Source organism: Poecile atricapillus, chromosome 1 (genome assembly GCF_030490865.1).
Source record: "Poecile atricapillus isolate bPoeAtr1 chromosome 1, bPoeAtr1.hap1, whole genome shotgun sequence".
NCBI classification, from domain to species: Eukaryota; Metazoa; Chordata; class Aves; order Passeriformes; family Paridae; genus Poecile; species Poecile atricapillus.
In genome coordinates this window covers 37639299-37656636 of record NC_081249.1, presented here as the reverse complement: position 1 = coordinate 37656636, position 17338 = coordinate 37639299, and the positions used below count along the sequence as shown (strand labels likewise).

At 38.6% G+C, this 17338-nt stretch overlaps 1 protein-coding gene across 1 annotated transcript; it reads right to left on the bottom strand.

Annotated features, from left to right (window-relative positions):
* Positions 1–1475: 1475 nt before the first annotated feature.
* Positions 1476–11855, bottom strand: SLC10A2 (solute carrier family 10 member 2). Its single transcript, XM_058841423.1, has 6 exons — positions 11291–11855; positions 8071–8189; positions 6859–6947; positions 4565–4740; positions 3840–3997; positions 1476–3570 (listed from the first exon to the last, which is right to left on the bottom strand). The coding sequence occupies exons 1-6, from the start codon at positions 11710–11712 to the stop codon at positions 3446–3448; spliced, it is 1089 nt and encodes a 362-aa protein (XP_058697406.1). The 5' UTR covers positions 11713–11855; the 3' UTR covers positions 1476–3445.
* Between the last annotated feature and the right edge of the window lie 5483 nt (positions 11856–17338).

Genomic DNA, 17338 nt, shown 5'->3' with positions numbered 1-17338 from the left:
TTACACTCTCTTCCGACTAACAGCGCACTGTATGACTGAACCAGTTCTTCTACCTGTCTTTAAGTCAGATGAGAAATTAGTTATATCAGAAGTTATACAATAGAAGGTTAGAATCACCATATAATCTTTTATTTTGTCTAGTTTTTATTTTCTCAGCTACAAAGCCTATCTTCCTGGTTAAAGGAGACAAACTGGATATTCAGAGACCTTTTGCAGAAAAAAGAAAGAAAGATAAAAAGAGGTAGTAATTTCAGCTTTCTTTTTTTCTCTGTCTGAGACTAAAAGTTTAGATATTTGATGTAAGTCAGGCCATCTAAATGTACTTTATAGAGTCAGACAATTCTGAGGCAGTGGGCATGATTAACTCTGTGGTGTTGTGTCTCCTTCTCTTTACTAACCAGGGAATGTATCTTTATATCCAGATTTATGGCTACAGAGTGCTTTGGGAAGTGTGATATTTGTGTCTTTGTAGGCCTTATACTACAGACCTTGGGATGGGTGATTAATTCAGGTATAATTTCAATTTTTAGGGTGTCTGTCCTTAGACGTGTTTTGGCTCATTTTGACTGCAACAGCTTGAGAACCATCACTGCAGCAAAGTCATGGACTACCCAGGCACTCTGGACATGAATGACTATCTAAAAGTAAACTAGCAGTGGTAGTCTAGAACCTTTATGACTTCTTAGAAGTGGTAAATTCCTGATTGCCAGTAGGTGTAAGAGTTAATTAGAGTGGGCATTTATTAGCCTGAACATGAATGATTTTAAATTGCACAAGCTGCAATGTTCCATCCACAGGTTGTTTCTGTGCATAGAACATTGCTTAAAAAGCAGTGGTGACTCAGTTATACTGCCTTTCATGGAAAGGATTTTCATAATGTAGAATGTGAGGAGTTGACACTGAGAAGGCTGAGATCACAAGCTGATCTCAGCAGTCCAGGGTTTTCCTTTTGATGATACCACAACATTGGTAACTGCAAGGTTGGAGGCCACCAGACCACTGCAACTGAATAGCCCATATCCCAGAATTTATAGGTCTACATATAGCCAAACATCTTTTTGGACACCTGTGAGGAGAAGACACATCCTCCCAATGGTTCCTTACAGTACTGTGAAATAGCCCACCCCAGCTCCACAAGTGATCTGATACAGGTATTGTCCAGACTTCACTTCTATGGCTGGAGATTTAGAAGCAAACAATCAAGATCAGGTAGGATGGGCCTGTGATCAACCTGATCTAGTTGAAGATGTCCCTGCTCATTCCAGGAAGGTTGGACTACATGACATTTCCAGGTTCTTTCCAATCCAAACTGCTCCATGGTTCAGTGATTATTAAACATAACCATTTGGCACATAACATGAGATGTTTTTGTTACATCTCAAAGCTATAAACTCTATCTGCATGTTCGGTTTCAGTCTCAATTCTTTTCACCTTAAATTACTCCAGTGGGAAAAATTATAAATAGCTTCTGACTTTATTTAGTTTAATGTTTATACAGTTGTGTTAAATAGACACAGAAGCACACAGACACATACACACACAGAGAGTATAAGCAAGACAAACTATTATTCTTCAACACATTTTCAATATCTGCTTGAAATACACACAGAAACATTGAAGTTCAGCAAGCATGGGGGAAGAGCAGCAGCCTCGTGTGTGAGACAGACATGATCCTAACTAACTTCCACTGTCCATTTTTTGACAGATGCAGGAGCAAGACAATAACCATTTTATACAGATGTTACAAATAACAGTTTATCCTTTTTTTGATGAATGTGTTATTTCACAATTAATGATTTCTCCATAACAGTCTTTTCCACATTGTTTTGTTTAATCTCTGTTCTATAAAACACAGAACACCTCATTGTGTACTAACTCCCACTCAGTATTGAACTCCTTGAAAGTTCTGATATCCCTGCCAAAAGTAAAGCAGCTTCAAGCCTCACAGAACTCAGGAACAATTTGGGACCCTTTCTCCAAAATATGGTAGACAACAAGAATTTATTCTTTGTTTATTACTGGGCATGTTTCTGCAGCAGTGGAAAGCTTCATGTTGGGAACTTAAATTCTACAATTTCAGTTGTGTTTGTAAAAAACCTGCCACATTAACTCACCATACCTTGGAAGTTCCACTTGAATATAACAGAAAGATGCATTGTTTACATTTGCTGATAGTCAGTTCACTCTTGAATTTTTTGGTCAGCTAACCTCTCACTCTGAAACTTCAGAAAACTGAAGTTTTCTGTGTATTTTCTTTACATAGCAGCTACAGGACTAATGTTACTGAGTGTTTCCTTAAAAAATTACAGCTGCAAGGAGTTTACTGCACTGTTTCTCCTAGAATTGTACTCATTTTCTCCACATAATTAGGAGAGATTTCCACATGTACTCTTGAATTTTCAGAAACAAACAATGTATAATGTATGTGTACATCCAATTATATCTATTTGTGGTTGATATAAATATAATCTTAAAATTGCCAACTATATCAATGTCTACATGTCATAGACATCTGGCAGGTTCAAATTTAGCTCATAAAATAACAAAAATATGTAACTCTCTCCAAGCACTGCTGTTTTATGTTAAGGTTGGTGGAAGCAGTCTTAGATGAACAAGGGATATTTTTTGTTCCTTTTTTCAAATGCCTTCCTTTCTTTCAGTGCAGAAGCTGATAATTTCTGACACTTCCAGAGCCTCTGCTTTCTCCTTTGTATGCAGCTGTCACTGCTGTCACTAAAATTGCTCAAGGCTTAAGCCCTCACCTTTGTCTCTCTCTGTTCCTGTTTCCAGAACCTAAAAGACCCACGCCAAAGATGTAGGACTGTTACATTCTATTACTTTGGGGAAAAAAAAAATGGAGTCATAAGGTGCCTACCCTTGCTAAAATTATAGCTTTAGAATAAATTAATGCTTCCAGCAATTAATACAGTGCTTTAGTCTGCCCAGACCCACCTAAATGAAATATTTATTTCATTATTGGCTTGGTCCAATTTCATGCTTGATTCGTATTCAGACTTAACAGATCTTCCAAATCAACTTCTGTTCCTGCTCAGACACTTTCACAAGATTTCTCTTTGTTTTGTGTGGGGCCAAGACTAGCAGAGGGATTTGCAGGACCATGGGCTGGAGATGGTATTGCAGATATCTGCTTCTTTTTATCAATAGTCCACATTTATTCTGCTTTTTGTTAAATAATCCATCATAAAACATTACATATTTATAGGGAATTGGCCTCAAAACCAGATTCTACAGTTGTGGCAAAAACCGTGTTAAAAATCAAAGTAGATCTTTCTTAAGTTAATTATTTTAAAGTCTCACTGTACAGTATCAGCAGAACTTCTTCTTTTGTTAAGTATTTCCATGAAAAACCAGCATGTGAAAAAAATAGTTTTAAATAAACCATATATTCTTTATCTTCACAGCTGGTGGGAGCAGATGTAATTGTCTATTTCATCTCATCTGATATATATCCTCCATTTATGTTAGCACTTGGTTTTGAATCCTCTTCTTGTGCTGTTTTCTCAACATCTGTCTTTGTTTTGAGTCGGTGTCTTCTGTAAAGACGGTAGCCTGCGGATCAATATATGGTTAGTATTAAATAAAAGAATTATAAAAATTGCCTGAAAAACATGTTGTAGTAACATATATCCGTGCAACATTTTCTTTCCTTATAATGCTAAAACATTTCAACACCTCCAGACAGTTCCTTTAAAGCTATGCTTTGATGAAATCCATTTGATTTTTTTTATATTTTCTTGTTTTCTCCACACACATGAAAAGATAAACTGGTAATAATAATGTTAATTATAATGCTATAATAGTAAATGACTATACTTTACCTCCTAAAATGAGTAGGGCAAACAACAGCTGGAAAATGCTGTAGACGAGTGGGAAAGTAAACATCAGTTCAAGTTGTTCAGGAGTGAATGAGAGCTGTACTATAGTGGAACATAGCTGAGTGTTTTGCATGCCTGTTTCCAGAGACACTGTACGACATCTAAAGGGAATAACACAAAGATATTTTGAAATAGCATCCAGTGGGTCTTTATGCTTTTTACTAATCTGGATAAGCTAAAAATGTAATGGATAACTAAGAAAATTGTTTCCTTCAGCTGACGTAGTCAACAAAACACTCCACCTATGGCTGGTACCACCAATTATTGGCAGTTCAGCAGCTGTAAAAGACTGTGAACCACCTTCACGACACATATGTGGCACTTGCTGTCTCCCTCTCTTGCAATGATGTTCTAAATTGTAGACTGCTGCATCTACATGAGTTTTACTGCAGTTCCAAACCACTTACAAGTTAGGCCTGTTTCACTTGTTTGAAGTGCAAGACATTGGCACACAAAGGGAAGACATATGAAGGATTGGAGGAAGTGCTATAGTCAGAATCTGTAAATAAATGTGCACGAGAAAACTTTTGTCTGCACATAGTATTGCAAAAAGCAGGCTTAGTGAATGAATGACTCTGCAACATAACTAATTTTTAGGGAGCATTCTCAGCATCGATTAATCATTAAATAAGACCTTTTTACACAGTAGAATAAAGGCTATGCATTACCTGTGCCAAGACAGACCAGCTATACGAGCCAGAAGGAATCCTAAAGAATAGCCAGCCGCTGGAAATATGGTGCCAATGATCCATAACTTTGGTGAGATAATCCAGGAGCCTTTGTAGAGTATTCCCCCAACTATAGCAATGAGCACGATGAGCACTGCTCCCACAATGGAACCAACCTGTAAAGCGGAAGAAGAGGGACTGAGTCAGAAACACAGAATACTGCACAAATGAGATCTCAAGGAAGTTTAATGGCAACAAACATTGTGTCAAACATGCCTCTGGTTGCCTCTGAGTCACTGAAATGTCTTGTTAAACACAAACCCTAATGTTTACAGCAATACTATTCACAGCAGGCAGAGAGATTAGATAGCTGCCATTTTACCGAACAGGAGATGTACGATGTGCTTCAAGGTGTGACTACAGCTCTAGATCAAGACACAGCTCTAATAGGTATCTATAGCAGATATCTGTAAAACTAGTCTTTTGAAGCCTTGACTATAACTGTACTTAGGGCTGGAGATTAAAAATAATTTCACAGGTGGGATATGAGTGAGGAATGTTGCACACATTAGAAAAATTTCCCCAGAGTTGTTGAGAAACTGGCAGCCTAGTAGGTAGAATACTGCATTTTCCTCCCCCACTTGGAGAATGACACTCTGAGGCTAAGTACAGTGTGTGCTAATTAGACACTAGATTGCTAGTCAGCTAGTGCTAGGAAATTATTTGCCAAGTGCTGGGGTAGATGTTTAATGGGGTAAAAATTCATGCTTGAAAACTGGTTATGTGCTTGTATAGCCATTCAACTTAGACCTAAGCATTGCAGTTGATCTTATTTCCTGTGACTGAATGTACTGAGATATTTACTGCTGCTTGCTTAAAAAAGTTATAACTCACGCTCTTTTCAATACCCAAGTGGAATGTCTGTCATTATAGCCTATGTTGCAAGGAATCTCAGAGACAGACTTCTTAGTCTAGGCTTAGGAGAATCTATTCCTCAGCTAAACCATGTATTGCCATTGAAGTGGCTTCATCAGTCTTTGGCTGAAGCACTTTTAAGAGCACTGAGTGAACAAGTGCTTTTGTTTGGCTGAGCTATTAACCACGTGCACCTAGGAAGAAGAAACATGGTCTGACCATGACAAGCTCTTCTTTCACCTGGCACACTGTCTTTGTTCTCTTGTCTGAATTTCTCACTATATAGGCCTTAATCTGACAGCTATGGCTCAGTCTTCACTAGATGCTTTATTGTCCTGCACAAACTCTCAGTGGACTGTTCTGTGGGTTGCTCACCCACTCAGTAAGAAGGAATGACATGGGGCTTTGTTGAGAGATCAAGCAGAGTTTCTTTTCATCTGAGTACAAGTCCATGCTTTCCACTCAACTCATTGAACAGAAATGGTAAGCTGTGAATGCATTTAAAAATACTACATGATAAGCTAGCAGTTTAATGAAAATGAATTGACTTTAAAAGACCTTACTTGTGCTCTATGCTGAGCCAATAGCAAAGAAATGATAACAAAATATATGTAAAAACAAGTGACCAGACTAGTTTTCTTTAAGAAAATTTAGATAATATATTTGTTAACTAAGAATGGTTAGCAAAGGCTGAGAATTCTCAGCACATCTGAAAAAACTCTTTAAACCTAAACCAAATGCTCCGAATGATTAATTTGCTGTCACCCTAGATGTGGCTGAATTATTATCATTATTTTAATGAGAACAGTTTTTTTGCCCAAATCCCCATATTTTTGATGTATCTGAAACTATCTTGCAAAGATAGCTGTATTTTGTGATTTTTATGTTTTTTTAGGTTTTTGTAAGTGTTGGAATATTTTCTGTTTATTATTTTTTAATAAAAATTGACTTCACACTCAAAAAAATTTGCCCACAAAAAATCATGAAACTCTCTTAAAAGGAGAAAGGCACTTTGATCCACAGTGATTTAATTTTTTATTTTTTTGCAGAGTAAAACTGCTTTCCATTGACCTGAATGATTTTCCTTCCAGTTTCAGTTTACATTATATACTGAACTCAATTACTAGCATAGTTGCAGCCAAAGACAAAAGTAGGTTCTTTAGATAATGATGGTTTCTAATAATGCATGCAACTCATGCAGGTTTGTGCAGGGGGAATGCAATACATTTTCCCAGCACCTCATTTGTTTTCTGCTGAAAACTTTCCAGTTCTTATGAAGTCAGACACTAATACTATGAATAGTAATGTACTGCTTCCGTGGTCCCACTGATTCCATAATTTGTCCATAATTGCTTATGCTTCAGCCTTATATATCGTACCTTTAGTATGATTTTCGCTTTACTAGGCCATTTGTGGTTGACAAATATTCCAAATGAAACAGGAATCACAAGAGCTACCAGAGACAGTCCTGTAAAAAGAGAAGAGAGAAGTTAAGATCCTGTGTGGTGCAGGAGCTCACACAGCACAGACACCATGCCGAGTGGCTGTGGGCCTGCAGCAGCCCTTCAGGGGATGTTTCTGGTGTGCACAGCCTGGAGCATGCACACTCTACCCACACCTGCCCATTTGCTTTTCTATAGACTCTTATCTCTGGCAGCCTGTTGAAGTAATTGCCATTCTGCCGAGCTACATGCTCATTCACCTGCGTCAGAAAGGCAGACAGAAATCTGAGTGTGCTAATCATCGCTATCCTGTGATGTGAGTAGCTATATTAAATGTTCATTTTGTCTGCAGGTGTTCTGCTACTGTACCGTATCAGCAACTGGTTTAGAGCTTTTTTTGTTTTGGCCTTCCCCTTCCAGTATTTATTTTGAAAGCACAAGCAATGTATGTGATTTTTTTTCCCCAAGGACAATGGGAAGTGAAGCTGAAGAATGTGAAAGTGATTCTGCTGGCTTTTAAGATTAGCACAACATGGAACTGCACTTGATAAGCACTAGGGCCACAACTCTGCAAAGCACTGGAGCATGTATTTCTAACTACTTTAACTATTTTCTCTTTGTAGCCGGATGAGATTTTTGACAGGAAGTCAAATGAAGCCAGTCCTGGTAGCGTAGATTGCAGCCTTTCAAAAAGCCTCAGCAGTATTAATCGCTTGCTTAATTATCCACGTGTGCTTAAGTATTTTGCCAGATTATGGCCTCAGCATTTAGCACTTTGCAGGATTGTGTCTTAAAACTGTTACAAACACTTTCATCCAGGAGAAGCAGCTACTCCTATATGAATTAATCTATATTCTTATCGCATTACCACATAGGTCTCAAAACCACTTGAAAAGAAAAAAACACGCAATCTTGTCATAATTATCTGTACAATATTTATAATGGCTTCAAGTCCTTCCTTGGCAGAGCTGTGGATGATGTGAAGTGATTTTCGGTACCTAATGCTCATGGAGATTATTAAAAAGTAGAGAGAGGAGTATTTTTATAAACCTGAGGTAATTTCTTTGTGACTGCAGGATGATGGTATAGAGGTGGTTGTCACTGAAGGGCTGATAGACAGAAGGGAAAGTGCTGTTTCACTGGACTCACCAATACTGTCATAGGGGAGTACAATTGCATCAGAATCAGTCCACATCTTGGTGTAAATAAAGAGACAAAGTGGCATCATTCCCATTGCAAGCAGAGTGGAGCAAGTTGTCATGCTGATGCTGCAAAGGAATTGGTTACAGTGACAGTTCATCTCATGCTAGCCCATAGTCTTTCTCATTTTCTTATTACCATTTCACACCTTGTAAAAGGTTGTGCAAGAAATGTTGCTGGCTACAGACAATTTATCCTGTTTATCAGGTTAGAGAAAAGCTAAATGAAAGGAATGGCTTCTGCTGAAAAGAACATGAAAAGAAATATCAAGAAATAAGAAATATCAAGGTGTTCTGCAGCCCCAGAATCATAACTTTTGGCACAAAGGAGGCAGTCAGACAGGTGGGCAGCTGGAAGGTCTGTTGGTAAGTCTGTCTCCATGCTGCCTGCCTGTCTGGTTTCAGAGAGGATGGATGGCAAACAGGGGCAGAGATGGACATCAAATGGAGCTTACCATTATACCAGCAGTTCTAGAGTGTTAAAATTTCACTCTGAACTTAACAGCATAGAAATCCATTTCATTATTCAGGATATGTGATATAATAAAATTCCCTTTTCTGACTTGTTTTGCTCTAGGCCAAAAAATAGGTGTTAAGAATTGCTCAGTGAGGCTTAGCATAAGCACTGTTGCTGCATTTTGCAAAGATGTTTCTGTTTTCTGTTGTACAAAAAGATGCATTCTGCTACAGGAATGAAGAAATAGGAAAAGGCAAGGCATCTAAAATAAGGAGGAAACTCTCAGAACTGGAATACAATGGATAAAATTATGCACAGAAATCTCATTTTTCTTGTATAAAAATACTGAGAGAGGGCTCTAGTTATGAGATTTTTGAAGCATTCTTCTGATTGAAGCTCACTTCTGATTTCTCTTTTTTGTTGCTTGTCCTCAGAAAAGGGACTACTGATCCTGGTCCACAGACTGGGCAGATCCAGAGAAATCTAGAAAAATTAATGCAGAAACCACAGGAATATCTGCATTAATTTTGGTTCCTGTCACTCTGTGCTTTGGAATCATTGAAGAGGATTTTGCAGGAGCCCCTGGCAAAAGAGTTCCTTGAGAAGTCTCCTACAGAGAAAAAGAGTCATGGGCTACAAAGAAGGTTTGATGAAATCCCAAATGGATAAAACCCCTAATGTTTCCTACCTCTGTATTTCCTGTATCTTTATACTGTCCCTGAATGTACCTTCTTCTCCAAAGTCTGGTCATCCTCTAAACTCAGTCCCTGTTTCCACAGAAGCAGTTTTAGTGAAACATCAAGAGATGTCTCCATGGGGAAGCATTAGATAGTATCAGCTAGGTTTGGTTTACTAAGAAAGATATGAAATCATACTTCACCTGACTGTGATTATAATGCTAATTATAAAACTAATTCCTTCTCTAACTTGTGGTCTATTTGCACAGAGAGGTTTTGAAGCAGAACTATAGACAATGACCATGGATTTTAATGTATTATCCTAAAGTCTTACAGTTAAAACCAAAACATTGTCTGATATGATGGGCAGGTTTCTATAATACTGTGGTGGTTCCAGAAACCATCCACACAGCTTCTAATGTAATTCTTCTATTGAGAAGAGAAGATGCTTGCCTTTACAATCTACTGACCCTCCTGTATCCTGTGGTCCTTGTATCTTTGTCTCAAAGGTACTGACCAAAAGCGGTGACTTAAGGTAGAGGTCCTTACCTGAAGAACAACCTTTTAAAGGCATTTTCAATTAACTTCACCCTCTGTCAGCATCATGGGATAGAAATCCTATTCATGTTTATAACATTATAAAGTTGGATTTTCACCACTGATTTCAGTGGAGTAACTCTGAACATACATAGCTGAGCAAGCATAGTTTAACTTAGTTTATTCTTCCAGGCAGAGATTAGAACAGAATTTCCGCCTTGTACTCAATATCTTTCCATCTTGGTTTCTTAGACCTCTATTAATTGAAATTAAGGATCTTACAGTTCTTATTATCATAGATCTTTCCTCTATAATGAGGAAGTCAATGATTAGCAGAGCTGACCTCATTCATAATTTGTAAGCTGTTTTACATTAACACCTGTATGTGACAGAAAAGTTCACTGTTTTCAAAAGATGGAAAAAATGTATTAAAGCTACAAATGTTAACATTCTTAGACTATTTACCCTAGCTCCACATCTTTCTTGCTACTACTGTTTTTTCCATTTCTACTTAGGACTGGCATATTGGCTGAATACTCCAATTAATTTTACTCTGTAGGAAAGAGAGAAATTATCCTGTTTATTTTAGACCAAAGTAATCAGGACATAAAAATAAAAAGATGGCTTATTTTTAAAGGCTCTTAGAGTTAATGAACCCCCCATGGAATTTGCATTAAGAGTGGGGTTCACTTCTCCTGCGTTTGATGTCCTAGGCCACGTCAGGTGCCTTACACATCTGAGTTCATAGCATTTTGTCAATGAGACCATCACACTGCCACAAAGGAGGGTTTCCATTGCTCGCAATGTGCAGGGCTGCCTTAAGCACTGTTTTATAAGCCACTATTATTATTTACAGTATTTATTTACAGTAGTGTAAAATATGCCCTCAGTTTGAAGACTTTGCAATAAGGTTCCAGGAGCTGAAAGAATTATCCCAAGTGATATTCATTAGAACTAGATTTTCCCAAAGAGAAAATAAATACCTTTTTATTGTATAGAACACAAGAGGAGGGAAAATATTTTTTTCCACAGGAGCTCCTTTTCGAGAAACATTACTTCAAGAAAAGTTGTACAGCCACAGTTTTGTACAGAGGATTCTGGTCCTAAAATCCAATGTGTTTTTTAATTTTTTTACTATTCAAGATCTTGGAAAAAGAAAAGTAATTTTAACTTGGCAAAGTTTTCATAATGAATGTTATCTTAATTATATTCATAGATGATATTTGCTCCAGGATCTGAAGTTTTACAACAAAGATATTTTCTAATATACACAATTCTGTTGTAGTATTTTCCTCATGAATTCCCAATGAACCAAGGATATTTGTTATTCTACTTATACTTACTGCCATTACAGTAACTAACCATCTCTACCAAGAAGAAACCACCATGCCTGTGCCAGAAAGCAAAGAAAAACATCAGGCAGATCAGACAGTCCTTTTCAATGTAAAATTTACAATGTAAAGAGCCACATGAAGTACTTAGAGAGTGGCTACTCTTACCTTAGGTCCATGTCTCCATCCACCCAGTAGGCGATGACATTCGAGGCTGTGCCCCCTGGGCAGCATCCCATGATCATCACCACAACAGCTTGAATAGGAAGGATGTTAAAGGCCAAAGAGAGCAAGAAGGCTGTGAGAGGCATAATTCCAAACTGGCAAAGGAAACCCACAAATATACCCCATGGTCTTTTTAGGTGGCACAAGAAATTCTTAAGTTCCACATTGCAGCCCATGGAGAACATCACCAAAGCCAGCATGATTGTTAGAATAGTACTTAAAACTACGCTCAATGTTCGATTAAAATTATCTTCTGGTAATACGCAAGATGTACCATCACAAATAGTAGCATTTGCCGGACAAGCCGTGGAGTTTTCTGCCAAAGAACCAGCATTAAATTGCTGGGAAAGAAAGTTTGTCTGCATTTTGAAATAGTGCTCACGACTGAACTGCTCACTACATCCGTGCTAAACTTTCAAGCCTGTGTAAACGATTGTTTGTCAGTGACTTCTTTTAAATGATCCAGGAAGCAATAAAGTGCAATAAATGCTGGAAAACTCTTACTGTTCTTGAAGGGTTTGGCTCAGTGCTGATTCATATAGTTATAAAAGTTGCACTTGTTTGGTACAGTGACAATTAATCATTTATTCATATGATAATGAGGAATCCCATATCAAGAGAATAGCTGTGTTAATATTTAAGGGTGTAAAGGAGGCTTGTAGTGCTGCCAAGCCCATGAAATGAGAACCACAGGAGGAAGAGAAAGTTTAAACTTCATTCTTTGAATTTCTTGTGTGCCTTCGGGAGACCTGCTCATGCATGCAGTGTTGCATACTGTCCCTGGCAGTACAGGGGTCTCTGTGGTGAGTAACTGAAGCACAAGAAACCACAAGCAGAAGTCCTGAGATACGATTTGAAGCTGCAACTCTTGCTAATGGGTGCAACATTCAGCACAACACACAGGCTCACTTGAAAGATGTGGAATCTTTGTTTCTTGCAGCATGGAGATTCAGCAACCTCCTGGCACCTTCTTCCATGCGCAGGTGGTGCAGTCATACTTTGATTCAGCTTGGAATGGAAGTGGTGGACAGCGAGAGGAGAGTGGGGTGGCAAGGGCAGGAAGGAGATACATTCTCTGAGTCAGGAGTGGAGAGCAGAGAGCAGGGCAGCGAGGCTGCCATAGCTGTGGAGCCATGGCACCCAGTAAGTTGATCCCCTTCCCTGCCATGACACGCTCAGCATGCACACCAGGATGCAGGTCACCTGTTTTTGACAGGTGCAGCACAAAGGTGAAGAGAGAGGTTTCTTGTGCCTGGCTTTGGTATGGCTTGATGTGCCCTGTCATCCCCTGAAGCAGTTCTGGAGCTAGCTAGCTCTCCCAAGCTCTGCACCAGAGTGGGACACACCCCGGGAGCAGGATGACCCGAGGTGCGGCTTAGAGTGGATGCTCTATGGCACTGTTCTAGTGTCAGGTGCAGGGTGGAGGCAAGGACACGGAGAAGGCCTTTTGTATGGGTTCCAAAGAAAGTTTATTTCCAGGGAGGGTCCAGGGACAAAACACAAAGGATACAAGGGCACCACAACTTATATAGAGGGGTGGGTACAAAACATGAACCAATAAGGGATGTCTTGGGGAGGAGCACAGAGCAGGGTCACACAATACATAAACCAATGGGGATGACAAGGGGAGGAGAGTGCATCACATGGGCCAATGGGGTGTCAAGGATTAGGGGAATTCCAAAGGAGCGGTTTGGGTAGGAGGCTGGTCTAAGGGCAGATTGACAACTGAGGGAAGGAGGGACAAGGAACATCAACATAAGGGACAACAGAATAAACCATTAAAAGGAAATGCACAGAAATACACCACAAAAATCCCCATAGCTCAAAAACAGTCCCAAATTTTGAAAAGCTTTTAGGGATTTACTCCTTGGGCTTCCTTGAAAATCTGGAAATTTGGATGGTTTTCAGAGGAAGAATGTTAATGGCTCTTTACCTGTGCCCAAGTTTTGTGGCAGAAGTATCTTCAAGTGTTGATGTTAGACTAAAATCAAGTCTGACATGTAAAGTGCAGTTGATTCCCCCCCCCCCCCAATAATCTTTATTTTTCAACACAGAAGTATTTTTTACTAGGGCAAGGTGCTAAGCCATAATTATCTTCAGCAAGCAAGACTCTCACTGGAAGTCTCAGCACTTTGTGCCTAACATCAGTGTGTGAAATGATAGGAGTTGCTTTTTTTTTTCCACTTTAAACCTTGAATTGTGTAGGGGGAGCTGACTGCATTAGAAAAGATTTCCCAGCATGCTCAGATGGCACCTGTTTCTTTACAAAGGGGTCAGCTAAATGGCTGTATCTCCCAAGTCACTGTTGGGTGCCTGATGGGATAATGTCAGAGTAGCTTTATCCTCCCAGGCAGCTGGCAACTCCTACCCTGTGATTAGTGCCACATCTGTGTGACTAGGATATGTCTAACAGAACAACAGGTAAGGTAATAAGTAGATGAAAGGAAGAGAAAGCCGCAAGATCTCAGTTTGGCAGAAAAACTTATTCTCCTTTTTATGTTTGCTTTCAAACAGAATGTTTTAAGAGCTTTTACTTTTCGATCCAAATATTTTAAAGGGCTAGTAAGGTTTTTAAAGCCATATTAATAATGCTGTATTAATATTTTCTATAAAACTTCTATCAGAGTCTTGATTTGCACTTGAACTTGTTTTTTGTTGGAATGAAAATTTTTTACAAGTGTCTTGAAATCTCCAGCAAACCTTGGGGCTGGGGGCAACTTTCCTAGTCCTGTAAATGTCTGGTATGCTGTGGAAACCCAGAGTGAGTGGTTTGGGAGAGGAAGTGAGGTTAGAGTGGCTGCTTCTCAGCAGAGCCTCATGCAGGGGCTTGCTTTTACCTCCTCTCTCCTGCAGACTTTTTCTCTGGGCAGTGTTGGGGTGATTGATGCTGTATCCCCACAAACAGCACAGATGAAATCTCACTGGTTTGGGTCTCCAGCCTCTGCTAAAGGACTAGACAGTCCAGCTGTCATTTGGAGTTTGATTTCTGGAAACAGTGTGTAGGAGGAGACCTTCATGCTTAGGTTTTGTGCCTAGCTAAGGACACACAGCGCATCAGCTACTCACCTGTGTGGCCTTGTCGAGCAACAAACTGTGTAAAATTAACCTATATTTAACTGCTAGCTTTGCCTTTTAAAAGGGATTTATTGTGAATATTTTCACAATGAATGTATCCTTTTTTAAAAGGGATGATTGTGAGTCATTATTTCAGCAGCTAGCTGTACATAACCTAGGATCACAAAAATGCTTTCTGGAAATAGAAGAGGACCCTTCTTAATTCAACTTATTATTAGGCTGACATGGCCACAGTTTAGCACAGACGGGAATATCTGTATCAAGAAGTCCTCGTATGTTAGGGAATTAAAACCTTATCCAAGACATTGAAATATTTACAGGCACAGTTAAAAAACTTGGCATGTTGCAGGAGGTATAGTATTATTGAGTAGGCAGGTGGGTCTCTCAGGAGTGCTGGATTTCAAACATTCCTCTAAGTCTGTTTTGCTTTTTAAAATGTGCTTTTGGGATTTAATCCATTTGCATGGATTAAATCCAGGCTAGCGGGAGACATCCTCAAAGAAAGCAGCGATTCAGAGATGGTTTTCAGAGATACTTAGCTGTATGCCTGCTGTTTCGCTGCCTGTTTTCCACTCAAGTTATGGTGTTTAACTGGTAAGATGGACTGTGTGCTGCTCTGTGAACCCAGCTGGCATCTTTTGCCTGTACACGTTGCACATGTTAGTCAGGGTGATTTTAAGCATTTGCCATTGACAGAGAAGGAAGGAACAGTGCGGTCAACTTCGTGGCATTTTGGAGATGATTAACATACTCAGACTGATTCTTGACACTGTCAGTGTACATCCAAAATGAGAAAAACCAATGCTTAAATAGAGAAATACCAAACTAAATGTATATTTGAATCCCAAACAGAAATACTCTGATTTGTCTTGAATTTTTGCAGTGACGAGGGTACCAGCTTATTCAAGTGAGTTCCATGTCACTTCAGCAAACAAATCCAGGCAGGTAGAACTTGTAAGGATCTGTCCCTGTGCTGACAATTAGATAATTGATTTATCCATTAACACAGGCAGTTATAAAACAAGAATAGCAGTAAGTGCATACAGAAGCCTGCATTGGGAGAGACTATTTAACTGTCTTTTATGGCTGTCTGGTGCTTATTTTGGTGATGTTTCTCTTAATGAGACTTATGAATCTTCCCTGTCTGCTTGATTCAGACTCTGAGATGCTTCTTAGTATATTTATGTCTTGACTAGAAGAATCTTTCAGATAATTGATTACATAAAGTCAATTACCTGCTTTTTACCACCATCTTTAAAAGAGAGACAGCAGCTGTACCTAGTATTGCTGACCTTGTTTATAAACATTAAACTTTAGTATAACTATAGATGGAAGATTTTGTTTATTTTTTAAAAGTTTTACTATGTTGGAAGCTTATAGAAGGCATTAAGAAAAAAAATCTCAAGGCAGTAGCAGGAGAGAAACTGATGACATTAAAATAGATCTAGCTAGCGATAGCTTCCTATCAAAGTCACCTGCAAAGCTAATTTACAGAATCTTTACATTTACGTTTCACTGACTGGTGCAGACATCTGGACTCTGCCTGTTAGACTCTTGAACTGAGTTTCAAATGACACATTGGGGGCACAGGTGTTGAACTCAGCTGGGAAAAAAAGCCTGATGTGTTACATACTTGGATTACAGGCACACTTAGCTGGCTGGTGTACGGATTCTGAGAGATGCACCTTACAATCATGGCTGGATTCCTGCACAGAATTAGTGATTGGCTGGAGGGATAGGGTTCTGCTACAATTTGTCAGAACTCTAATTATTGTTCAAGGAGAAATCCATAGTGCTTTTGCATTTTCTGATACAATTCAGATTTCCCAATCCAAATCATATTTTAGTGTACCCATCTTAAGTAGCCAAATGTGAGCGTTTTCAGTAGAACATAAAAAAGTGCATAGTTACTACACAAATGCATGGAAGAGAATGCAAAGGCCATAGACTTCAAAGAACTTTGCTCTTTTCTGATAGGTGTATGAGGGGAAATCTGCATTTCACATGTTCAGCAAGGGCTGTCTGCTGTGAGACAAGCAGTAACAGTCTGACAAAAGCATAAGATAGCCTTTTGACTGCCCAACTCTAAGAGTGACTTCTGACATTGATTAAAAAAGCTGAAAGTTAGATAGTTTCATAACAAATCAAAGAAATGAGTCATGCTACCAGCTATAAAAGTGTAAGTTTTTGAATTATTCTATTGGGTTGGATTTCCTAAATAAAAGCATGTTTTCATGTTCCTCAACAATGACTGGCTTTGGTCTTCGAGGGTTAACACACCACAGAAATATTTCAGTGCCTTTAGCTGTCCTTTTAAAGTTGTAATTTTAATTAGTATTAAGGCTTAATTGGGATAAGTGGCCAAAAAAAAAAAAATACATGTATAAATTCTAGATAAGAGGTCTGATTGATTTTAAGTCTACAAGGTTAAAGAAAAATAGAAATATTATAAGAATTTTAATTTCTTGGAACCAAATTTGGCTCTGTTGATTTTCATCAGAAGGGGAAACCACTTATATGGTTTCTTCTTTATTGTGTGGTTTATGACATTTAACTCATGACAAGTATCAGGAAACCAGTGTTTTTGCTTGCAGTTTGAATGGCCTTTCCCACCATTATCCAACTCTGGAAACTGGCTGCACCTTTAAAAATTTTCATTTAGATAATTGATAAATGAATTTGATATTTTTTCTTTGACTGGAATAATAACAATGAAATCACCTAATTGTTCTCTCTGTTATTTTGAGAGATAAAGGTAGAGCAAAGAAAGCAGAGAATTACAGAAGAATACAATTGATAATAAGTGAACAATGCTCATGAATTAATTCACCTATTAATGGATGGGACGTGGCTTATCAAGGAATAAAACATGACAGGAGCAGATCAGTAGATCAAAACATTTTGACTTAAAAATGA